The sequence below is a fragment of the Atractosteus spatula genome, chromosome 12 (assembly GCF_055471065.1).
Source record: "Atractosteus spatula isolate fAtrSpa1 chromosome 12, fAtrSpa1.hap1, whole genome shotgun sequence".
In the NCBI taxonomy this organism is placed as follows: domain Eukaryota; kingdom Metazoa; phylum Chordata; class Actinopteri; order Semionotiformes; family Lepisosteidae; genus Atractosteus; species Atractosteus spatula.
In genome coordinates this window covers 22565773-22592981 of record NC_142717.1, presented here as the reverse complement: position 1 = coordinate 22592981, position 27209 = coordinate 22565773, and the positions used below count along the sequence as shown (strand labels likewise).

The 27209-nt window shown below is 37.8% G+C and overlaps 1 protein-coding gene across 1 annotated transcript in view; it reads right to left on the bottom strand.

The window, feature by feature from the left end:
* Window positions 1-27209, bottom strand: part of ptpn3 (protein tyrosine phosphatase non-receptor type 3) — a 125586-nt gene that overhangs the window by 16597 nt on the left and 81780 nt on the right. Inside the window, exons 15-24 of the mRNA XM_088929442.1 lie at window positions 22586-22609; window positions 21101-21323; window positions 18312-18389; window positions 15859-15915; window positions 14413-14569; window positions 13786-13949; window positions 12922-13012; window positions 12426-12490; window positions 9106-9252; window positions 3432-3560 (exon numbers count right to left, since the gene is read on the bottom strand). Of these exons, the coding sequence (XP_088785568.1) occupies window positions 3432-3560; window positions 9106-9252; window positions 12426-12490; window positions 12922-13012; window positions 13786-13949; window positions 14413-14569; window positions 15859-15915; window positions 18312-18389; window positions 21101-21323; window positions 22586-22609 (1135 nt within the window). The remainder of the gene's footprint in view (window positions 1-3431; window positions 3561-9105; window positions 9253-12425; window positions 12491-12921; window positions 13013-13785; window positions 13950-14412; window positions 14570-15858; window positions 15916-18311; window positions 18390-21100; window positions 21324-22585; window positions 22610-27209) is intronic.

Sequence of the window (27209 nt, the reverse complement as noted above, 5' to 3'; positions counted from 1 at the left end):
GAGTGCTGGCTGCCTAGAGCTTGACTCATCCTGGGCTGGTCTTGTCTGTATGTGAATTGCTTACCAATAAAGGTGCCCCCATACAACAAAGTCAGCATGTGGATGAATGGGTATGTTACATTTGTAGAATTTGCCTTAAAAAAGGATTACAGTTTTTGGCTACAGTCAACATTGCTCAGTATTGAATCTTAAAAAATCTACCCTCTGTCTGAACCATACTAGACCTTCTAAATTGAAACTCAATTTAATCCTCACCAAAGGGAACACAAGCTAATTAGTAAATCTTGATTATGTTAGGAAAAAAAAAGCTTATCAAGTGAGAACAGAAACAGAATCTTGAAATGAGCTTTTAAAATGTCTAACATTTAGACAACTTTTTAAAAAGTGCTTCTAAACAACACTATATCAAAAGGTAGCAATAAAACCAATTTTTAAATGAAAACGTTTAGTTTTGAGAGTTATGGTACTGAACTGCTCCCTGAGTTAAATCATTGCTTAATAAAATTAATGAATTTTGATTTAGCTTTTTTGCATTTTTAATAAGGGGCATACATAGGTAGGAGTTTATCCACCCACTTTCAGATCACTTTATCCAATACAGGGTTGCAGTGGAGCCAGAGACTAACCTTGCAAACAGCTGGAGCAAGGCAGAATACATGTAATAGAGTACGTCTTTGGACTATGGGAGGAAAACAGAGCACCCGGAGGAAACCCACCCAAACAAGGGAAGAAAACTTTATTTTCCTGTGTCTAGGCTACAGTTTGGATAATGTATTATTTTGTTATTTGTCCTTTGTAATTGTCCTTTAGGCGTTTCCTAGGACCTCCTTTCACATGAGGTCTTGGTGGTTGGTCAGGTAAATCACTTCATGCATCGCAGCAAATGTATGAGATACACAACCACTTGAAAGAAGTTTAATTAGACAAGATGTCAGGTCAGGGTTAGTAATGGAATTGGGTGTTTAAGCAAAATGAAGTCGTGTTCAACTATATCTTTTTCGCTTCTTCTCAGTGCTACAAGCCTGTACTAAGTGACTCACATTTTTGTTTGTAGACAATAAAGAGCCTTCAAATATTACTGCAAGGTCTGGCTTGTAGCCCTGGTATTTAGATTTAGTCTGTAGTCATAAATCACTAAATAATTATCACAAGAAGCTGCCAGTCAATAAAAATATATTGGTGATGACAGGTGTACTGTACCTTCTCAGCTGAAAGATGCTCAGGTTGGTTTAAGAATTCCATCTTTCTTTGTGCAAACTCTTAAGCATATAACTTGCTAATATTTTAAATACACTATTGTGTAAAACTGCCAGCTTGCACACAATAAGGAGTTACAATACACGTATATTATTAGCACAACTTACTTAAAGTCTCTATGACTATCTACTATCATAACAATACTGACTGATACTGATATGCGTATTCTGGGTAAGAAGCAGCCAAGCTTGTCTTTTCAGCAATCTTTAATTTAGAATGATCATAATCTCCAAAAAATGATCTCTAGATCTCAAGAGATCATAATCTATAGGTTAGCCAATATAAAGTACTGTAGTAGCTAATACATCAAATTTATCAAATCTGATTGACTCATTCTCAAGTGTTTCTCATTGTCGACATCATTTGTCCTGCTATACATGTCCATAAAGCTAAGTGGGCTTTTTTGTAATACAAAATATACATGTATCAGGATTTTAACTATACTTAAAGCAAAATTACATTTTCAGTAGAAGATCACCATAGAATTGTGTTTTTGCATAAAAGAGAGGAATAGTGCAAAAGAGCAGAAGAATGAAAAATGTCAGACTTTTTCCACAGCAGAGATTAAGCTATTGGATATTAATAAAGGGGGGTCTGAATGTATAAAATGGTCTAGACGCAGTCCATACGTTATAAATAATGCTCCATGCTATAATGTTATTACAATTTTGCTCATGATTGTTTAATCTTTACAAAACTCAAATTACTAAAAAACTGTGAGAGCTGTCATAGCTCACCACAAGCTGTTGTACAGTATGCAGTGCAGTTATGAAAAAGACAAGTTTGCATTTCTTATAACACAACTATTTAAAACTACTTTGATGTTCGAATAATTTCCTGATGATATATTTAATATTTTGCTAAACCAAGCTCAAACCTGTGCATGTTACTGATGTTTTAATCATCATAATTACATGATTAATAATATTTGACTCTGACCTTAAGCATGAGAACCTTTGAAAGCCACAGTTGACATTTACGTTTATCAACCAATTCAAACACCCGAAGCAAGGTCTTATGTTGAGTGATCCATTCTAATAATGGTCTTCTCTGTTCCAGGTTTACTTTACTGGTAGGATCTTGTTTGTACAGAACAGGGGAGAGCTCCCAGAAATTCATCTAAGTCTGGCTCATTTTCACCAAGGTGTATTAAAGAGGCTATTCGACATAAATAGTACCTAAGATGCCTCTAAATCAACATCTGGCTGTTTTGAAGAGCGTTCAAGTAAAATCAATTTGGTTTATCTAATGCCAAAAAATATCAGACTGCTTCCTTGTAAACACATTTGTCACTTGTCAGTCCCATATTGTTTATTTATAAAACTTTGTACTGTATGTTCTACTGCCTTAATAGTCATCCTTATCAAAGCAGATCAATAGGTTTTATATGACAAATGTTGAAAAAATATAAAACAAGTAGAACATTATAAAAAATGTAATTAAGGGACAAGAAAAATAACAGAAAAGACTGCTTTTTGTTTGTATTTAAAAGATTTATCAATAGGTCTTTATTAGTTTAGAGATTATTTCTAAGATGGATCACATCAGAAAACTCAGAGTCAGTTCCTCATCTGGGCATCACAGCCTTTCCAGAGATGGACAGAACTGTGAAGCAGCTGTCTGGCATGTTTCAGGACCAGAACCAGAGCCGCTCAATACTACTCAATCATTACGATGGCACCCTTCTTGTCAAGCAAAGCAAAACACTTCCCAGACAATCAAAGTGTCAACTGTGCTATGCCATCTTCTTCCAATCCGCAACATTTCACTCGGAGTTTGGATACCGGAGGCTGTAAATGTCACATAAAACTCGAACAGGAATAACCTTTTTTTATCTCAGTGACAACAGAACTGCTTTTCTGATGTTTAAGGGGTACTCTGGATCTTCTGAAAGTTGAATGTGGTATGGGCGCTCACTCGGGAGCTCTGAGCACTATAATCGTGGGTTCGAGCTTGGCTCACATTACTCGCTGCCCGCGATGTGTTTAATGGTGAGTGGCTTGAAGGTGTGTGTTTCACAGGAGTCTGCCTATACGGAGTTTGGTAGCTACAAGCTTAGACATGCAAAACAAATGGCCCTTCTCAATCAGGTGGGTATAAAATATAATTGGAGATTCTAAATTAAAAAAGTCAGATTGCAAGATCGAAAGATGGGAGAAACGGCAGCTTTGTACCTCTGTGTTTGTAAGTGTCAGCTCCCGGAAGACATAGGCAATGTTGCACTCTTCTGAGTGACAGCACACTCGCAGACGCCCGTAGTCTCGCACCTCCTGGGGGTCAGGCCAGTACTGATGACATTTTGTCTGGAATAAAAGACACTGAATTAAGCCATGAACCAACGCATGTTTATTCCCATATCTTTAAGTATGGGGTAATGTATGGAGCATTAAACTGTATTTGGTCTCATTAGGCTAAAATAAGATGAAATACAAATTTACATTCTTAGGCTACAGTTTAAACTTCCTTCAGCGTCATGCAAAGTGTTATAGGGCTGGTGAACTGCTGTAATTTTGAACCACCAGTGGAGAAAAAAAGAGTGTGTGACTGGTAGAGGAGCATATAAAGCTTGACATACCACCTAAGTATCTGCTCTTGAAATTTGTTCCTGTCACCATGCATAGGACACAATGAACGATGGTCTTATTCTAATCCTACTCTGTGACATTAAAAAGAAAGGGCAACGTGGCACAAGTTCTTTGTTAAGTGTATTACAGCGCCACTAGCTGGCAAGAATCTGAACTACAGCAGAACGTGCTACAGAAAGGATTTCTGGTAAACTCCACCATGACCTTTTAGTTCCTGATTGTAAAAAGGAAAGACACCTACAGCAGGGAGCCTTCACACACAAGAGCACAAGCACAGTTTATTTAGCATGCACTGGAAGTCCTGCATGCTGCAGAGAGAACAGGAATAGGAAGAGGAGGAAAGGGCTGGCCAAAACTCATCCTCAATCCTGGACGCGAGGAGCATAGTAACTACATCTGAAGAATGAGACACTCTCCAGACAACACAGATGAACCATTTTTATGAGCTGCCCCAGGGAGAATTTTAGCTATCACAAGTTCTGTTTACTAGCCAAGGAGCAATCAATAATTTTGCAGATTTACAAAGCAGCCCAATTGCCTCAGCTCTGCCTTTTGATTTACTTGCTGGATTACAGGTGCATAGCAAGTGGGCAGCATTCATGAATACAGAACAGAACTCAGAGCTCAGACAACGTAGCTTCTCAAAAGACACAAGAGGAGGGGAAACTCTTCTAAATTCAAAACTAGATCTACAGTCACACTAAGCTTCTGCATAACATAGGAACAACGTTTACAATCCAGAGGTCATTCAGCCCATCTAGCTTATTTTGTTTCTAGTAGCTAATTGATCTCATCCATTTCTTAAAAGTAGGGATGCCATTGGCTTCAACAAGATGGCTAACTTATTCTAGACTCCAACAGCCCTTCATGTAAAACAGAGCCCACTATTCTCAGTTTTAAAAGCATTTCCTTTAATTTTCATGTGTCCTCTGGTCTCAGTTTAATATTTGAATTGGGTGTCCCTGCCTATATTCTCTCTGTCCAGTTTTCTTTAGCTTGTCAGAGAAGTATACTCCTTTGAGCCCAGGAATGCACTCCTTAGAACAATTCCAGAGTAATATGTTTTGTAGCATATCTTCCAAAACCGGACACAATGTTCTAGTGCGACTTCGTTTAGAGTATTTAAGATAACCCTTGATTTAAATTCGGAGCTGTTAACATTGCAAGCCTTTTTATTGCTTCCCCACAGTCTGGACAACATTGTCTAGAAGACATGAATGATTTATCCAAAACACTTAGGTCTCTTATATGTTTTTTTCATGCTCAGCACTTTCACATTTTCTATTTGTACTTTGTTTTTGAAACCTGCATTCAATACTATGCGGTTCCCAACATTTCAGGCCACCTGCCTAGTATTTGTCAGTCATGAATTTAAATCATTTTGAATTTATTTTGGAATACAGTGTTTTCTAATTCTCCTAATTAGGTATTATCTGCAAGCTTCACACGTGTGCTTAATATAACAGAATTTAGATAGTTCACAAAAATTATGCAGAACAATAGTCCAATTCAGATCCCTGTGATTCCTATTAAATTATATCAACCTATTCTCCCCCAGTTTACACCATGACATCTGACACTTCAGCCTGCCTTTTAGCCACTAGCCACTGTACACTTGCCCACAAAACACCACTTGGCACTAAAACACTTCTAATAGTTTTGTCTTATACAATTTGTATCTTTTCCAAGTATTCATGGGTACTACAACAGTGTCACTCCCAGTTTGTGGACATGTGTTCTGGGGTCTAGAGCCCAGACATGTACTCCATATTATCATCTCAGCATGACTTTTTTTTCTGTTACTGTATTTCACCTGAACACTTGGTTTATTAACTGGTGTGACAGGTTTCACATTTGTTTTCAGAATTCAAAATTGTTCATATATCTTGACATAATACTTTTCCGTATAAGAGGGAGAGACCTTGAAAAATCTGTACAGATAATTTGATTACATTAAGACTGGTCTTAAGCTTGGACAGAAACCAAAAGATTCCACAGCCCTCTGGGAAAGTGGATATGCCTTCTTTACAGCAACAAGGGAGTTGTGAAAATCTGAGCTTTGCATCCAGTAAGTGAAAACAAATGTACAACTGTGTTGGTTAAAAGGAGCATCCAGAGAGGAAATTGGACTGATTATAACACAGATATGTCTGCTTATTATGCAATTACTAATTTGTTTTTTTTACTGAAGCAGAGTAGAGAACTTGTCCTATGTCAAACTGTTGTCCCAACAAACCTGCACTGGTAATGGTAAAGAAAACAACTAACACTAGACCAAGGACCCACATTTTCAGCTGGCACTGATGTTCTGCAACAGCATAGGATGACTGACTGTTAACAGTGACTTTAGCTTTCAGCCACTTTAGGCCTGTCCTGCAGTGCTCAGACAGGTGTCTCCATTGAGCCTTCTTTGCTTATACACTTTTATACACTTAAGTGTCATGCTGGCAAAGGGTTTTCATTTGTGTCAGTAAGTAAGTGCCAAGTAAGTGCCAAGACTTAACATTCGTGAAGTATACTATGTAGGTTTGGTTCTGCAGAGTAAATTCTACTCATAAGTTTGAAAGTTTTTGGCAAACTACATAAAGTGGCAAATTTAAATCTTTATGATATTCCAAAATATTTTTATACTGTATATAAAGCATCAAAAGAAACTATGCACTTTATGCATGTATGTTTTTAGAAAAATACATGTTGGATACGGATTAAATAATTTTAGGGTCATTTTGATTAATGGATAACTCACGACACGTCTACTTCTGAGTGACTTTGTTGCATATGCAATAAATCAACTCATAGCAAGAGAGCTGATTGGGAGCCATTTAGCTTGTCAATTTTAAAACTTGATGAAAATCAAGAAACAGAAAGGACCCAATATGCTCTGATTATCAAGAGAACAATGGGTTCATGCTTTTGGCATGTTGGAGGTTAATGCACTCTTGCTTGCCATCTGTAGTGTGAAACTTCCAAGTTGGCAACATGTTACAGTTAAACTCAGTCCATCAATGATTGGCCACAGTCTGGAAGACGAGTCATGACATCTCCTCAAGATGGAATACAAGTCATCTAATTGTGATGGTCTGGGAAGGAGTCCCTACTTGTACTAGCTGATGGCAACAACTATACAGCACTAACTTCTTCAAGGTCTGGAAACTCACTTGCAATCTTTTCTCCAGCTGATCCTCATGTAACATGACTCGAGCAGGACAATATCCTTCCTCATGTTGCTCAAGGAACAACAGCTTTTTTGTGAGATGAGAATGTGACTGCTGTGTCCTCCTCGCCAGACTTGAGCCCCACTGAACACTTGTGGGATGATCTGAAATAATGTGTGGCCCTAGGACTTGAGGATCAACAGAAAGGCACCTTCTCACCCTGGCTCCAAGGAATTGAACAGACCTCCACAAGACAGGATTTGCTACCTGGTGCAAAGCATGCATTGCAGATATACAACTCGTATGGTAGCCTGTATGGTAGGCTACCAAAGGCAGTCATACAACTGAACTTAACAGACCACCTGTTGATGAGAAATACATTCATATAAGCCATTTCTGCCCAAGAAACTGCATCTGCTCCAGTTTTGGCAGTTTTCCAGGTAAATTGTAAATTTGTTGTAGATTTGAGTGTTAATTTTCTTTAGATGCTCAGACTTTTAACTAAAGACATTGAACAAGTAATTAGAAAAAGCAATACAAAGATAATAAGGAAGATGACCTACTGCTGAAAAATCTTGTCTTGCAATATTCAGAAATTATAGATCAACATCTTAAAAAAACTCAAAAGTTAAGCAAGGGTATTACCTATGAACATTTCTGTTTTATTAAATGGTAATGAACTCTTGCAGATCTACTTTTAACACTTGGGAACATTAATCTCACAGTTAAGAAATAGAGGTTCTAGTACCTACAGTAAGTGTTTTAGATATAGGGCCCTGAGCATGGATTTGAACAGCATAACACAATTACAGTGAATATTGCCTTTCCCGTCATGTTCAGCAGACTACACCTATAGTATAAACAGAAAACTGAAAAACCAAAAGAAGTTTGGAACTGGAAGTTTGGGGCAGGACTGGAAACTTGAAATCCCCACATACAGTACATAACTGACATAGTTAAGATAATATAGTTAAGTTTTACAATACTACTTTGAACTAGGCTGACATTTTCAGCACTGGTTAAATTGCCAGCAGATAGTAAGACACCTCAGTTTATGTTGTTGACCATTAAAGCCTCTACATGAACTTTTTCACACCTCTGTGCCACACCCCAGAAAGGCTCATCTGCCAGCTTTTAGCAGGAAAAATCAGGAAGAGAAATACCCAATGTCTGCTTTGAAAACAAATCCTAATTGAAGTTGGCCTTTCCTCCAAAGACATTGACAGAGTGATGCTACACATCATGCATTTTTAAATTCTAATACAAAAGGTTATTATCAGTGAGCACAGCTAGTTTTCAATTAAAATGTAAAAACAGAAGTATGAAAAAAAAGAACTGCAATGTTGTGGTCTTTCCTTCTTTAATACGTAAATGCAAATCTGTACAACAAAAGCAAGTTAATGGTTGAGTATTGATGTCATTGTTCTTTCAGCAAATGAAATACTTATTTATAATTCTTGTTTTCCAGAATGAGATAATTAAAAGCAAACAAAAGATGCCTCCAGTTGTTAAGCAGTGGCCATGAAATGGTAGGGAGTTATTTTGAAGAAGCTCTTCTTTAATGAAAGCACCAACTGAATTTTCTGTTCCTAGTAATGGGATTGTAGTTGCCAAGCAACATCCAAGCAGAAGTATATATGCAAGCAAGCTTTATTGCTCCTACAAACATGGTAGATGTCTTTCAATAAATGTTGATATTTATTTCTGAAAGCAGCCGATGATGAGACAGGAACACGGGTGACATTTTAATGATGTTTCTCTGAAAAAATGCACCTGTATGGTTTGCAATTTGGGCAAATCATTTCAAGCACAATGCCAGCCGACCCACAAGGATTCCTTCCAAATCGGACTGTAAGGGCACCTTGCATATTAGCCAACCAACAATTCAGAACAGTCAGAAACCTAAAATCTTGAAAAATAATTTGTTACAGAGTACATTTTTTGGTTTCTGTTATTTTTCTTTAGCTAATACCAAAGGCAGAAATTAATACATGTATTTCTAGTTAATTATTAGATTATTACATAAACCAACCTGCATGTTCCTACACAGACTGTGCTATATGAACAGCTGTAATCTCTATGCCCCTTCAGCTATGGGCTGTACCTACCCGGCCGCGCTCCGTCAAGGTAGTGAGCATCACAATGATGGCAGAGTTCTGCTCCCACACAGCCTGCCAGAAGTGTCTGCAGGTGTGTGGAAGGGGGCCCTGGCTTGCTACATACTTATTCACAATGCCAGCAGAAGGAATTTCCATCTGAAAAAGAGGGAGAAACACTAGTTAAAACCAATGCCAAGGCTTCCGATAGCAGAAGAAGCAGGGAACAGTCTGATGACGCACATCTTGCATGTTGCACGCACGGTGTAGTTCATATGTTTCTCAGGCTAGTACGAGGTTTTGTAAAAATAACCCAAGAGGTGGAGAGCTGGAACAATAAGTTCCAAATATTTGACAATTTCATTTTGTTCCATGACAAAATGATTAAGTGCCAGAGCCTGAAACTAAGTAATACTGCCACACTCACATCATTTCCAATGCACAACAGAAATACTCAAGCTTGAGCACTTATTTTGGCATTCAGTTTATTCTAGGATGCAAATATTTCTGTAGATGTGGAACATTTTAAGTTTGGAATGTGCCATTAAGATGTACTGCATCACTGTTTTTTTCAGCAGAAAGCATAGCCAGTACTACTCCTGTTATTAATCAGTAACACAAGATGCATAAGTGCCCATTCAGCAGGCAATGCATGGTATATTTTTTGTTCACCTGGTATCTTTCCACCTGAACATGGATTTAGTACTCAAAGCAGGTATGAATGGATTTTGTTATATCTTTTCATCACTGTCCCACCGTTCAAACACATTATATGATGTTTGCATTAATTTCTCACTACTGCTTTTGACAGTTGAGCATATTTACATTACCTAAACAATTTTATCTGGAGCACAACAACATCCCCATTATTTTGCCAGTGAAGTCAATTCCAGGTTCTTTTTTATTTACATTTGAGTTATTAAAAATAATATTACCAAGAAATCACTTTCTTGAAATAATGTTCTCTGTTGCTCAAACCAAGAGCAGTCATGTTTAACCACCCTGCTATCAGTCCACAAGCCAGATGTTATATTTAAACCTTTAATTTGTAAACGTAGATTTCTAAATCTCTACTCCTACTATCCTCCTAGTCATATTTTCTTTTTATAAGACAAGTAATTCATTGGGTTTACTGTATTTCATAATAAGAGGTTTGCTGCTGCTTTAAGTCTGCACATAAATACCACCCAAATGAGAGATTAAAACCTGAAGGACTGCAGGCCTTTGAACTTTATATTGAAGACCTGGCAGAAGGCTGCTTTAAAAAAGTACAGCAATGCACAGCTTCACTATGTGACTTATAAACTTGTTCATCCCAAAATATCCACTGAAAAACAACTCCTGATGACATGGATCGTGCTGGGAAAAGTGCTCCAGGCATCAACCAACCAAATTAATTATGGGCAGAATTAATCACACTTCTGGGATTTAAATAGTCACATTCAAGGGTACACTAAACACAAACATATAGTATATCCCTTCATCCATCTTGTAATCATATCATTCAATTCAGGGTTCACAGAGGAGCCAGAGGCTATCCCAACAAGCAATGGGTGTGAGGTGGGATACACTCTGGACAGGACACCAGTCCGTTACAAGGCAACACAGACTCACACCAGTGTCAAGTTTACCAGAAGCCAATTAACCTACCTACATATCTTTGGACTGTGGGAGGAAACCGACACACCCAGAGAAAACCCATGTAAACACAGGGAAAAAACTCCACACAGATAGTGCCCCAGGAACTGAACCCAAGTCCCAGATTGTGAGAAGCAGCAATGCTAACTACTGTGCTACCACAACATACAGTATATCCTTCCCTCTCAAACATAAAGGTATTTCAATAAGGTGTAGGGAAGTCACAGTGAGGAAGTCACAATGAAGATTAGTTTTGAAAATAGTTTTAAGGTGTTTTACGAAAAGCCTCTTTGGAGAAAGCAAAAATGGAGACATACATTTATCTCTCCCTATCTGCTCTTCACGTAGATGTTTACCACCATCTTATAAACATTAAAACATCTCTTTTACCGTAAATGTCAGTTTAAGAGAAACTTCTTCAGCAAATACTTAAGGCCAGCATAACTTTTAATTCAACATACAGATTATTAGAAATACTATTGTGCTATATATGGTAAAGTTATCTTTGCCTTCTAGTTTCTCTGAAATGTCCAACTTTTCCTGCAAACATTCCACACAACAGGTGTCTATCTCCCTGGTTTACACCCTTTACATACATCAAATCTGACAAAGGTAAGAAAGGTACTCTCTCATGGTAGAAAATGAAATGAAATGGTAGGTTTGAATACACAGAGTACTATAATATCATCATCCGCCTCTGCTCACATAAGGACATGGGGATGGGAATTCAAGCACATTCTCCATGGAAGAGAATATCTGCCACATTGAAGGCATAATTAGGAAGGAGAAATGTGTGAAACTTGCTATTATTGTAAACAAATTCAATGTTTCCCTGGGTATTGTTCAAAGTGTCCTCCATGGGCTGCTGGGAACACTTACAGATGTTAATAAAATCCATGCAGATGGAGAGCAGCTCCAAACAAACAAACTTCCAGCATTAAGAATTGGATGAGCCAGACCACACTTCAAACCCCTGACCTAGCAGCTACTGTTTTCCCTCTCTTCAATCCCTTCAATCAACAACGATTACAACACTACAACATTTAACTATTAGTTAAATCCAGCTACACTCTTTACACATTTATATTAACACATTTATTGATCAGACTTCTTAAGGAATAGGTTTCCAATTCCAATTCTCCAAACCTGGTCAAAGACACTCCCATTCCAAATAGTCCTCTGATTCTAAATATTGGGAACACAGATGCTGAAGGTTGGAAGCACGTTGGATATAAATTATTATGGATAACTTAAGCAATAATCTGTCCAATTAAGAGAACTATAGAATTTGAGGATTAAAGGGTACTCAGTTTTGTGTTGCAAATCTCTGAATTGTTTAAAGTATCACCACCTGGAAAATGGTTACTGTGATCATTTAAACCAGGATTGTTCTCAGCACAGGCAAAACAGTGGAGTGGCAGTTACTTCTTATCTCTTGGGTCCTGGTTTCAGTCCAGACTGAGGCAGTCTGCACAACCTCCATTTTCATATGGGTTCACAAATGCGTGCTCTGAGTTTTCTCCTTACTTTCAAAAACATGTTTGAGTGTGTATCCCCCCTGTGAAAGGTAGTCTTAAGCTTCAAAGAGAAGCTCTAGGTTGCTGCAGTTGATAAACACATAACAGAACTATACCTCATCACAGTAATTATCATCTTCATTAACATAACATTAATGTGAAGAATACAGCACTTACATTAACGTGATTGGCATTGAGATAATCATCCTCCTCCCCCTCCAAAACCACCCTCGTGGTGTCATCTAAGGAGAAACAAAAATGAATGTACTGTACACAGAGAAAAGGATAATCCGTTTTGCTTTAGGATATAAGGTACAGAAGAGAAAATGAAGCTGACATTCAAAGCAATATTGTTACATCTTTGTTTGCCTAACAATGTGATATTATGGTTAATGGGACATTATTCTTTACAACCAGCTAAAAAATAATTGGAGGATTAATGACAAGACATTTTTTGTTACAGAAAATGAAAAAAAGAAAATGGAGTATTGATGAAATTCCCACAGCTCATACTTTAAAGTACTCCTTTTTTAAAGCTCAAGCTAACTGGTAACAATGCTACTCTGCAGCCATTAGTTATATGCAACCATAAATTCACATTGGTTATAATACTAGTAGAACTACAGTAGTAAGTACAAACTGACAGTGGTTGAGTACAGATAGTAAAACTTACATGGCAGCACGTCTTTGTATCTGTTTTTTTCCATGTTCTGAGGTAATTTGGCACACAACACTGCCATCCCAGGCTTTTTTCTGTATAGTTGCTACAAAAAAAACATTTAATTTATTCTTACATTATATACAACAGATATCTCCAGCCAGATATTCATTCACAAGTTTTTTCTTTATTCATGTAAAACAAAGCAGAGAAATGCTTCCCCATATAAGACACAAGCCTTCATTTCATTAGGTCTGTATGGCAGGAAAACTCTGCACAAGACATTGTCATCTATCGAACTATTTGTATTATCAGTACAGTACACAGGTAGTTTTCTGATATATTTTTGTTTTTCTTCCTGAAGAGATCTTCACTATTATTCACTATTTCTTCACTGTTATCGTTAGCTTTTCGATTGTTTCATTCAATTGTTCGAATACAACTGATCTGTATAAAACAACCATTTACAATAATTAAACTGCCAACATAAAACATATTAAAATATACTTTACAGTTGAATGTCCTTAATCTGTCAAGATGGCTTTAGTACATCAACATACTTTCATTATGATGGAGGTCACAGTCCACTAATCAGACCAGTATAATCTATCCTCTGTTTGTTTGTCCGTGTCCTATTATTCAGACTGACACCCAACATTTTTCTACACTCCATCTGCAATATGATCAATAACCTACTCAAAACATCTGATACTTCATAAAACTGGAAGTAAATGCTTCTGCATCTATCTTCATTGCAGTTCATACCTGCAGTTTAACCGACTATGACTGCAATTTGCGATGCAAATTTGATCAACAAAAAACAATTTGGGTGAGAAGAGATTCTGGCTAAAGACAAACTCTTCGTCTTGCTCCTGTCACCTCAAACTGAATCAGCAGTGTCCCACTCTGCAGACCCCTCTTCAGCTGCTCCATTGACTCCTCCAGGGTTTCCCCGTAATGTGTGCAGGGGGGCAAGATGGGGTCTCCCAGCAAAGAGGAATGGTCATCATCTTCTGGTCGTGGCACCACGTGCAGACTGACCACTGCAAACCAGAGACGAGCAGGAGAGTTGTATGACTAACATACCCTTCCTCAGCGCGAGCCGCTTCACTTCTGCTTCCAACATCAAGCTGTCCATAATCTTTACGTTTTACTACTCATCTGTAGCATTCAGCTCCAGCTGCTTACCAAAAAATGACTGTTAGAGCAGTCTATCAATCTAATTACATGGTTATGAGAAAATATTTCTCAAGGATTTGGTGTCAAGTGTAAAGTGCTTAAACAAAACATTGAGTTTTCACATACTTCATCTGTCTGTTGATTTAACATATACTGTATGACAGATGTAGTCCATTTCTTGTCCATGTCTTTTCCTCAGTCATATCATTATTGCTCTGTTCTCACATTAATCATGACAATTGCAAAGTACTGAAAACACTTGAAGGTGATAATGTGTTATGAGCCATTATATTTCCTAGACAGTTGCATTCTAGTGGAATTGCTTACCTTTGCGCCTGACCAGTAGTGCAAGCTCTTTGGTGTGTGACTCCCGGCTGGCTTTGATGAACATCACTACTTGGTCGTGGGTGTGCTCAGAAATATCTCGGCCATTAATCAGGACAATCTGATCTCCTTCTAGAAGCTTGGGGACACACTTACCAGCCTGCAACACAAAAATACCTAATATTGCTGAGAAGGAATACATTACTTCATTAACTGAACATACACATTAAAGAGTCTGCCTGACCAATGTTGTATATTAGCAGTTCAAAATAACACAGCGCATCAGAAGATATATCTGAATGTTTTGCCTTAGGAACCATCTCATGTTCACTACATCACTATAGAAGATGTGTCTTTGCCAGTTCTGGGATTAATCTGCCCCATAGGGAAAAGACTCACATAAACAAATTTGTTTTTTTAAGAGAGCTTTGCTACTGGCCTAGGTAATTGTCAGCCTCTAGTGAAGAATATGATTTTATATTTTGACTGAGGGAAACTGATTCGCTTGCATCCTGTGGACATAATGTACAATAAAAAAGCTTTTTCAAGGCAAAAAAGAGGATGAAACAAACTCTCCTTTAACTTGACCCGGTTTAGAACACTTAACTGGTCTAATTTAATTAGATACTTTTGTCTGTCAGGAGTACAAGTACATAACTTAATCAGTTATTATGATATGATTCAAATCATGAGAAGGCCATTTGATACTTAGGTACGGGGCAATAAGAAAGGCATCTAGCGAACAAAAAAATTGCCATTAAGATGTAGGAATGCAATTTGTGATTGGCGGTTGATGTTAAACTTAGCCCTCTCATAGAGCAGTTATTCCTATTCCTCTTATGCATAAAGCATCGATAATTTAATTAATGAAATATGGATTTTGGTATTTTTGACACGTTTAGGATCTTTGAAGTTTTGAAAACAACCACAAACTTATAAATCCAGACCCTGATAGTTACTACCACTTTTGGAATTTGTTCTTATGATGATAAAATTGCCACTGAATTTCCACCGCATTTCTGCAATACCACATTAACCACATGTGGATTGCAGCCAAGATAGAATGTGAACCTGAAGCTAGGACAAGGTGTGAAACGCAATTAAAAGGCTAAAAAATAAATGATCATTTAAAACGCCATTAAAACTGAATTTTTGTGCAACCTTCTGTTTAATCAGAAACCAACAGTGCACGGACACTGTGCTGTTTCTGTTCTGTCAGCAAACTGCTTTGCTAGGCTGCACCAACTGGAATTGAAAGATTACACGTATTTTTTCCATTGTAAACATTTTAACTAGGATTTTGGCTTAATTTTCAGTCCATTCACAAAAAAATCATTTGCCTATTTCAGCATTGCAAGTCTGTCTTAATTGGCTGGACAGAATCAAATTTCACTTTTGCATTTTATTGTTTTGATTGCTACAGTTCATTACTATTTCAGCTGCTCTTACCGGTGAGTCTGCACTGACCCGTGAGATCACCAGAGGCATCTTCTGGTCCACTCCTCCCTGAGACATGCAGAACAGAGTTGATAGTTTATACTGTATGCCTGATGCAATTAAGATGATGTAGACACGAGAACTGGGACACATGGTGCATAGACATGACTGTCTAATTCACCAAGCTACAGTATATAAATGTTTGCTTGACACTCACATCTTTATTAAGCAAAAGAAGAAGTCCAGTGTCTTTAAACCCACACAAATATGAATTTTAGGCTCTACGTCTTAAAAAAAAGATTAACTGCTGTCTCCAATTTCTTGACACACAGGAGGAACAGTGCATAAAAGCATATACTGTACAGTGCTCTCCAGATTTATTCACAGTCAAAATGAAATGGAAACAGAAACACAAAGCATCATATAGCAACAGAAGGTTCTATAGATTAGATCAAATATCTTTACAAAAGATTCTAAAAATATTACACTGTAATCTAAAAAGCACTGCAAAGAGCAAAGTGATATTTAACATAAATAAATTAAGTCCAGAAAACATGCAGGTCAGATTTATTCATACCCCTGTGTTTAGTATTTTGTAAATCTTCCTTTGGCAGGGATTACACTGATGCCTCATGTAGTGTGCTAGGAGGTTCTGGCATTTCTGAGAGAGGATTTCTAACCATACCTCTTGGCAGAATTCCGGTATAAAGTCTGAAGGATACAGTTTCCATTTCTGAACTGTCTTTTTGAGTTCAAATCACAAATATTTGACTGGATTGAGGTCTGAGAATATTAGTTTGCTTTAATTATTTCTATATTGGTGTGGATGGATGCTTTGGATTAATGTCATGTTGGAATGTCTACCTTGGCCAAACTTGAGCTTCTTGGCAGAGGGAACCAGGTGTTTGGCCAAAATGTCCAAAAATTATTTTGCATTATTCTTCTGTGTGTTCATCATCATTGCTGTTCTCCAGCTTTTAAGTGTCAAAACCTAGCTGTTGTTTCATCCTGCTTCCTTTGGCTACTGATTTCTGCCTTAACTGGAAACCTTCTCGTATTGTCGATTTTGTTCATCTCCATCTTTCCCTTCACAGTCGTGTACAACAGCCTACTGCTTCTCTTTATGCCTCTGTGTTTGTTATTCAGTCTTTGCAGTTTATGACAGCATTTGTGTCACCAATTCATAGAGTATTTATGGTATGTCCATCACTTTGGTACCAATACTTATGCCGGTCCCCTGCACAGTTGTGTCATTTTTATCATTACCTACATTTGTTTGGCAACCTTTGATTTGATATCTTCTTGTTAATTCCTATTACTTGTATTCTGTCCTTCTGAGTATGTGGCACTCTTTACTTGCTCTAGGTTATCTCTTTTTAGCTTTATTTTCACCCTGTCTTCTCTGTCCTTGCTCTTAGCCATGATTTTAGTTTTGTAGGTATTCACAATCAGCCTTAATGTCTTATGTACAGTGCCCTCCAGAATTATTGGCACCCTTGGTCATATGATGATAAAACTGCCACTGAATTTCTGTATCACTGCATTAACCACATGCGGATAGCCAAGACTAGGTCGCAGTTGGATCTGCCAGCAGGACAATGATCCAAAGCATACCTCCAAATCCACACAGAGATGGTTCACTGACCACAGAATCAAGCTTCTGCAGTGGCCATCCCAGTCCCCTGACCTAAACCCCATTGAAAACATGTGGGGTGAGCTGAAGAGGGGAGTCCACAAGTGAGGACCAAGGACTCTGAAGGATCTGGATTTTTTGGAAGGAGGAATGCTCTCAAATACCTTTATATGTGTTCTCCCACCTCATCCAGCATTATAAGAGGAGACTCAGTGCTGTTATTTTGGCAAAGGGAGGGTGCACAAAGTACTACTGTAAATGCAAGGGTGCCAATAATTGTGACACATGTGTTTTTGAGAAAAAATATTTATTTTTCTTTGAATAATTTAACCTCACTAAAAGGTTAGATTTCTCTCATATTTTCAGTGTAAGGTCAAGCTGATGAACAACAAAGATATTTTTTCATAGCCTATTTTGCTCATTTTTACCAAGGGTACCAATAATGCTGGAGGGCACTGTATGTCACAAATTCACTTAATTTGTGAGCTTTTGTAGCTTGTTGCTACAATTTCAATATTCAGCAGTTAAACCACTGTTAGATTCACATTGTTTAGCTTCTCTCTAGCACAGTTAACGTTCTTACCTCAATTCTGTCTTGCTAGTGTGTAGATTGCCTCCAGTATAATGATAAAATGGTTGATAGCACACAATCCTGCATATTCTACTACAGTATAACATTCTTAGAACTGACTTTTTAAGGAAGACACATTATCTAGTCACTAACTCATTCTGTACCATGAGTACCATGATGTTTTTCTTGCCATTTCATTGGGTGTATGAATAAACATAGGAGGTACTGTATACACAAAGATGATAAGAATTTTAAACTCACTTTTACATTAAATCCAAACCTGCCCTCTTCATCAGGGGTTATCCGAATCAACAGAAGGTCACCATCTACCATCTCATTCTAGGGAAAAAGAGATAGTAGTTTGTTGTACACAAAAGTAAAATGCAGCTAAAATAAAACACAGACCAACCACAGAATCAGGCAGTGTTGATTTGTACACTATAAGAACATTTTTTTCTTTTTTGTTAACACTGTTATAATAAAATTAAATTAAGTTCCCTCAGATAGAGACAGATAATGTATTCTTTGAAAATCTTTTTTTTTTAATCTGGGTGAATTATCTGAAGATTTAGCCCTTCTGCACAGATCTTTGAATTATAGCCCTAAACATTAAGAACACAATAAAAGCCCATGAAGCTTGTACCACAGTAATAGAGCTAATGTATGCACCCAAGCCAGTAAAATATCTGCATTTTGTTATAAGCTACATTAAACAAGAGATCCTATATAGTCTGCTAATGACTGCTGGCTTAGAAATCGTGTTCTGCATCATGATCCCAGTGAGCCAGGTGTTGTAATAAAATACATGTCATTTGTGTTAATTTTATTATAAATTAAGTCCCATTACATTACAATGTTTTTGGGCAGGTGATGAATTTTTCAAGGTACTACAAGCTCTGTCACATCTTTGTAGAAGACTGGCAGCAGTGAAGGAATGATACATTAATATCGCAGTGATATCAGAGTGCTGCATTCCTATAGCAGCATACAAAAAGAAACTTGTATCTTGGTGTGAATGGCGGCAATACTCGGGACAGGTCAGCACTACTCTGGGATTACCAGCCCTGTACAATTCTATACAGAACCAGAGGGAAAGAGATAAAGACATTTTTCATACGCCATGACTGAAAGATACCTGTCCCCTAAGAAATAATAAGGAACGACCAAAGCATCTTATCAAGTGCCTGCTTCAGGGAACTAGCTCTGCTCCTGCTGCCATAGTTGAAAATGGGGCCAAAGGAACAGTGAGGTCAGTGGAGTCTGTGCTTCCCAGTGGCATTGCACATGACACGGACACCAAACAATACAAATGTCCACAGGCCTGACATTTCAGGGAAGGAGCTGCGACATTGCCTGGGACAGCAAAGAAATCCTGAATAACTGCAAAGCTTTCAATGTTCTGCAGGGCTGCATACTTCACCCACCCATCACTTGAGCAATGAAAGTCATTTCCAGTCAACTCTGCAGCACTATTTCCAGCTGAGCAAGGTAATGTACTATAAAGACCCTTTTCAGACTGACCTGCCTATACTACTAATGCACTTGCAATGTGAAAGAGGATTTATCTAACAAGTCTAACAATGAAATTGGAAGGGCATGAATAACTGTCTGCCTCTAGTGTTAGGCAGCAGTCCCTAGCACCCTCTTCAGTGTAAATTATCTTTTAATAATGACTACATTGCCTCAATGTTAACCCGATACAATTTTCCAGGAAACAATGCTTAAATGGCCGCAAAGCATATGAATGTGAAGGTAACCAGCAAATGCAAAACATTTAAGCTCTAGTTAACCTTTTAACTGCCATGCAGGATAAAAAAAATACAAAAGTTAAATCCATAGTTTTAGAACTGCGTCTGTGGAGAAAAGCAGTGGATAATCTGTCATGTAGTAGGTAATAGCAGCTAACATTGACTCAAGCTTGTGAACTTGTGAATTTGGAAGGTACATGCAAATGGGAGCCAGGGGCTGCTTAGCAAGCCTTCTGAACTTCACCTTCATTTAAAGAATCTTAATTAACGTTTCATCAAACAGCTCATCAAAGATTTATCAAAAAGGATAACATTGACTCCTCCCTTATCAACTAAACAAAGGGCCTGTCTACACTGCATCAAGGTTAGGAGGCCATTAAACCATAAAGGGAGTTAAACTCAAGATATGAGACCATGTGAAACAAGCAAAAGGCAGATTTTTCTGCTTGTCAAGACAAGCTGTCTCCTAGAATAGTTGTGGAAGATTGCCACATTCAGCAGAGCAGCATTGTCAGAGTGCTTCATGTGAGAAGGTCCTCATGAATGTATATGAAAGGAGCAGGTTCTGGCTGTAATGGAACAAAAGCAAGCAACCAAAGCTTCTCTAATGAAAACACTACTGTACTGAGCACCACTCCAAACTCATACTCTTATTGACTACACCTGGGTACACATAGGTACAGTACAAAAATATGTTAACATCCCACATTCCAAACAAATATCTTATTACACAATTAACAATCTATTTCTAAAAGGAAAATACATGTCTGGTAACCCCACCATTATTACAACCCCTCAGTTTCATCTTTCAGTAGTAATCCATCACATAATGTTGAGATGGTTCTTGTAAAACTACGTTTTCTTAATGTTCTTGAACTTGTAAATTACTGTAAGTTTCAGGTTATGCTGATTTTATATGGTCTATTAAAATCACAGAGCTTATTTCTTACCATAACTGACTACTTAATTGCATTTTATTTAAGTCTAGATAATGATTTTGTGATTTACTTGAAAGAGGTGAGAGGTGGAATGGGAGTTTTGTAAAATAAAAAGTAAGCTTCTAAAATCTCCTTATTTAACTCATATTTAAAGCAACTTTTTTTCTTTTTTAGTTGGTGGTTCTTCTAAAATTTGCAGCAGTACATAATGAATACACAAGGCTTAAAATATAGAACTCACTCTAAAAGTGATGACTAGGAAGAAAAAAGGAAGCCTGTTTTATTTCTCTCTCCTGGGTCAACGATGGGAAGACACAAAACCATACAGAAGCAGAAATCATATTAAACTGTGGGCTTTTCTGACCTTGTCACAGTAGTACTGAGAGTCTGGGTCAGTGCTGCTGCCTCGGGTCACATTATCATAACTCTCCAGGAACTGCGAGTCCAACCCATCCAAGGGGTGTGAGCCAGACAGCCGATGTGTAGTTGTGACTTGCGTCTCCTCAATGCTGGGGGAAGACTGAAGCGAATGATTCTTGGGCGCTTCAAGTGATGCGGTTGGTGCTTCACTGTTTTCCAGGAGTTTCCTTTTTAACACAACAAAGAAAGGCATACATTTTTCTTCCATAAGCTACACTGCTTACAGTAGCGCTACCATAAGATTTATATCAGTTACATCTCATTTTGAAGAAACACAACCTTATCTGCGAGTCAGGTGTGTCTGTGAATTCATTTGTGTGGTTTTGTTCACTTACTAGACTAGATAACTCAAACATTTCATAAGAACGTGAGAAGGTCTGAATGGTTTCCTTTCCTTTGTGACTTGCATAAAGGACAGGAAGTAAATTTGAAAATCTTGATTATGTGATTGCTGGAAGCTTATTGATTTAAGGATCTCACAGAGCCTCTTCTTAAATGAAAAAAGGAATGGGCTTTAAAAATGAAGATAAACTTTCTTCCAGACGTTCAAAGTCTTTGTGTTGTATTACTACTATTGTGTAGCAGTAAACGTAAAAAGTAGTAGCGATGCTAGAAGTATTTCTTGCATTTGTATAGCAATTTTGATCTTGAAGGTTCCCAAAAGGGAGACACTTTACCACAGAGGTGCAGCATCCACCTGGCTGATACACAGCAGCCATTATGTGGCCTACGAGCTACTGAACAGGAGGTCAGGTAGAAAACTGAGGAATAACTTCAGCTCCTAAATTAAAGAGGAATACTGGGGAGAGCAGATTATGCAAAACATAGCCATAATTAAGTCTGGGCAGTGGTGTGAACACCCACACTCCTACATATGGTACCATGGATTCTTTAACCACCAGGAAGTCAGTAATGTGGTTGAATGTTTTATCCAAAAGAACACACCTTTTATAATGCAAAGTCCTTTGGTCACTATAATGGGGTATTGGCTGAACAGCTCAAGAGGACCAGAGGGAATAGTGCCACCTAGTGGTCCACCAACAACTTGGAGCAGGACTCACGAGGCCCAGCCATGCTTAGTTTCTGAGACCTAACAAGAACAGGCTGCAAGGTGCTAAAACTGCTGTCTGCTGTCAAAGTAGTGGCTTACTTTAAGACTTACTGTAAAAACCTTCTTTTAATTCCTACTTCAACCATTGGGCCTGTGCGTCATTGCTTTATTTCTCACAATGCACAGCACTGTCTGAAACACTTGTTTTTTTGTACTTAGTAAAAGTAAAACCTTTAAGATGCATTTACTTTAAATCACTTATGCAATGTAAATCTTTTAGTGAATATATCATTTGGAAAAGAACAAGGTAAGAATCGTATAAGCATTTTAATTCCCACTTTATCGCCTGTAGAAGTACCTAATAATGTAAAAACTTACTTTGGCAATTCTGATTCAGATGACCTGTGGGAAAAAAACAACAAAGCATGTCACATTCCATTTTATTCCCATTTACTGTATATTTTTATGGTATTTCTATATGTTTGAGTATTTCTACAGCAGTACATACAGTACGTACTTACAAAGCTATTATAAATGTTATAGAAAACAGACATTGCATTCAGATTCTTTTATCCTGCCTTGTAGAGAAATCAAAAACTTAAAATACAAAGCATTCCAAAGATTATTTTAAATAAAAGAGACAAAATCAGAATGAACTACTGTACACCTGGAACCAAGAACCAGCGGCACTAATTTTGTTCAGCAATTCCACAGTCTATAAACTGATATTCTCAACATCATGTTATACTATACTATCATACTGTCTCATCTCTGTAATATTTCTGTCTACACCACAGGCCATGACAGTTACAGAGCAGTATGTCTTGAATGAGGGGAAAAAAAACAACACAATCCTGGTTACATACGAAAGTTAATGATCGAGAACAAACCATTCAGTTAAAATCACTCAATTACAACACTTTGACATTTTTGAACCACTCAGTGCTTGGAATACTTGCAAATATCTAAAATGCCATTGTTTCACACACAGAAAACATCAAATATTGCAACCTCATTTAAGCACTAATTAATGTATAATAGAAAAAAAATTTGAAAAATGAGATGGAAAAAGATACAGTATACCAAAACACATCTTACTAAATTCATTCACATGCAAGTACTGGAGCTGACATGTAAGTGAATGGGCTTTAGTTTCAGAAATTTGGTTTGATCATGATCTGAAATTTCATCATTAATTTAATCAAAAAATCAATTTCTCATTGTCAGTTTAAGCACAAAGCCAAAACCGATTAACAATATAAAAAGTACTTGAGGTCTTCCATATAAAATAGTATTATTGCACAAACTCAAGGGATATACAAGGTAACAACCTCACTACCTAAAATAGTTCTTCAAATGCTATTCCAATCAGACAATCAAAGATACTTTCTAAAATCCTGCAGTTTCACCTGCTCATTGGGGGAGAAAATGAGTTGAAGCCTGTATCAATTTAACATTGATTTGAGAAAAGATTTAATGCACCTGCTATCCTGATAAATCCATTATCGCCATTCTGGCTCTGCCAACCTTTCTCAAGCTGTAGTCTTGTCTCATACTCACAGCAGGTAACTAGATAATATCCTATTCTGAAACTGAGGACTGGGCTCTGTAATGTATTGCAATACTCACATTTAAATCAGCAGTTTAATGCAAGTTTAGTAAAAGTGCAAGAAAACCACAAAAGGGACTCAAAAGGCATTCACATTGCATGAACTTGTACTACAAAAGCAAAGGAAAACTTACACCTTGAGAACAGTTATATTTATGGAAGGTGAATCTTGAAAAACAGTCTAAATGAGCATCCACATTGAATAATTTTAGACAAATGCAAAAGAAGAGTAGCATAAGTAACTATGGAATATTTACTATTAAATATTGTAGGACATAAGGGTCAACTGGTCAAGTGGCCAACCTGCTCTCATATAGTAAATTAGTAAAGAATGTGCTCACAATTTGCTCAAGAATAATGTACTATCTGATAAGAACTACATGATAAAAATACAATGAAATAAAGCACTAAGACAAGAACAGGTATTTTAAATCACTGAAAACAAAAAAAGACCCATCACTGTTAAAACTAGAAAGTACAGCTCTACTCTTTACCAAGGAGGATATTCAACAAGACAGATAAGCCATATCAACTTCCACTTTACATTATTTCAACCTGAAATTATTTCACTTCACTACAATTTAGTGCAGTACTGCTGTATTGTGCATGAGCGTCAAGCTGGAGGCTGTATTTAAAGACTTACCACAGAATCCAATGAACTTCATCTCCCAGCAATAGACCTCCCGTTGTTAAAGAAAGTAAGCTTGCTGTATCTTCTTGCATGCTCCAGTAGGCACGCCACACACAGCTTTGCACCCCTCAACCAACCAGGAAAAGGGCACAGAGCTGGTATTGTGCACAAGTTACAGTACCAAGGGATTTACAATAATATCTGATTAGAAGGCTAAAGCTGCTTGCCCTGGAATCTCTCCCAGACCCCTCTTAAGATAATGTGAAAAAAGGAAGAAACATCACAAAACAGAAAAAGCTCCAAACACACTTGAACCTAGCTCTTTTCATCAAAACCTTTCACAGGATCACAGTTAGCCATAAATTGAACGGAACAATAACATTAGCCACGCAATAAGGGTACAACAGAAGAAACAACCGGGTAAATGCTTTTACACGGCTTCCCCCCCTTCCCCCAACTCAGGTCTGGAGGAAACAGCTGCAACGCCACTGGAACAAAAGAAAAGGAAAAAAGATCTGGTTGCAGAGCTGACACAGAAAAATATACAAGGGCTTCAATCGCCACAGACAAAGACTACAAACACCGCCCGCAAAGAAACATTAATGAAGCTCCGTCAGCTATTTGTACCCAGTAAGGCTCATTGACGGCTATCATTCAGGGAACTCACGATTTATTAGGGGCGTTGTATTTCACTATACAGCTCATTAGCCTGTAGCAGGATTCTAGAAAAGCCATAACTGTTTCCTCTCGTCTATTAGAGGAATCCACTTGTTTCCTCAGACCTCCCTTCATTTCTGTTAAACAGTTTCACTCTTCTTGTATTCCTGCTTATTCACAAAGCCTGGGGGTAATTGTTATTTTAAAGTCCAGACATCTGGGGATATCAATGATTAATAAATGGCATTTACTGTAAGGCTGGCTTCCTATGTGACTAAGGGGTTCCATATCAGTCGATGCACAGTCAGCATCCCGTAAGGAGGAAGCCGTTCTGAAATTGAGATCTATAAAAAGACAGTTTGTTATTTATTCATGCGCTTCCCTCAATTGTTTTAAGATGTACTGCAAAGTGTTTTACAATGTCGTAATCAACCTACTGGCATGGCTCAGTGTAGGCCTCAATCAAAATGAAGTGTTAATGGCTTCAGTAAAGTTATCATTTTTAGAAACTGGCTGCTGCAGGCACACATACCAATATCTAAATATACACGCAAGCATTAAGCACCCTTAATCGTGATAACGAGTGTACGTAATCTTTTTAAATAGATTAAAAGCCTTAAGACTTTCAAAATCATACTGTATGTATAAAAATAAGATCTGTAAAGAACTGGGACATATATTTCAAAATGCATGATATATGAAATTATTCCTATCCCCGCTATTTTATGAACTCACCTTTCTTCATCTGATATCATAAGTGCTCTAAGAGACTTTAATGAAAAACAAACAGATTTTTGGGGTACTTGCTTGAGTTCAGGATGGCCTCTATGATCAAGGTTTGGTGCTTAGGTCACAAGTTGAATATGACTGGAATTCCCCAAATGGGGGTACATGGTGGTGGGATTAGTGGGCCAGGACGTTTTGGGCTCAGAAAACACAGTACCTTCCCAAACCCTGTGGCTTCCAAAACCAGATATCTAGATTTGCAGTGCTGTTGGTGAGGGATGCCCCTCTCCTCCAATTGGTACTGAGCCTCCAGTACAGCACAGGGCAGAGTTGCCTGCTATAAAAGACGAGCTGCTCCAAAGTGAGCAGGTCAGAGGAGTCTGCCTGCACTTCCTCATTCTCCCGTGTGCGGTTGTGGGGTTTGCAGTTGCAAGCCTGGACATGAAAAACTCACAACCGGTGACTCCAAATCATGCAGGTATAACAAAAGAAAGAACAGATGATTCTTGATTCATTTGATTACCAAGTCTGTTATCAACATCTGAGATTGATGCAGTTATTGTACTGTTAACCTATTGTAAATCGCCATTTTCCCATCTAGTCATTTTAGAACTACTTTATCCAGTACAGTGACATGGGGAAAGCTTGAGCCAATCATGGTGAACAACGGATGCTGGGCAAGACACACCCAGGGCAAGATGCCACTATATAACAGGGCACACACACAAATACATACACGCTCACACCAAGGCAATTTTTCCCAGAAATCAACTAACTGACCAGTACAATTGTTGCAGACATCCTCTTCATGAGGTTAACCTCATCCTGATGCTATCAGAATTTGCTGAAAATACCCAAAAGCCTGCCCTTGTGTGTGCATTAAAGCCCCAAACTACATTTGGGTAAAACTTTCCTATATCGCCTGCCTGGTAGCAAGGCAACTAGTCAATTGCCTTTGAACGTAAAATTGGTCAATTTCAGACGTCGCAGTCAAAACTGTCTTACACATTTTTATAACCATATCTAAAATTTTGGAGGTTGATTGGAAGTTGATAAGCTTTTACTTTCAAAACTCTGAAAAGTCTAATAAAGGCTAATAAAGCCTAGTTCCTAATCCTTTCCAAAACACTTAGAAAATATACAGAAACATTATGGACACAAAGAAATTGGTGCAAGTGGCAAAGAAAACCCACAGAACACCATCATGTAGATCATGAAGGAAAAAATGAAATGCACTTTTGTAGTTCTTTGTTGACATAATACTGTGTGGCTGGCTGTCATGCACACAAACAGAAAGTGTCACTACCTACATAAGGACTTCCAAAGCATAATGTATAATCAATGACACCATTGTGGTGACAGATGACTCACAGTTTGAA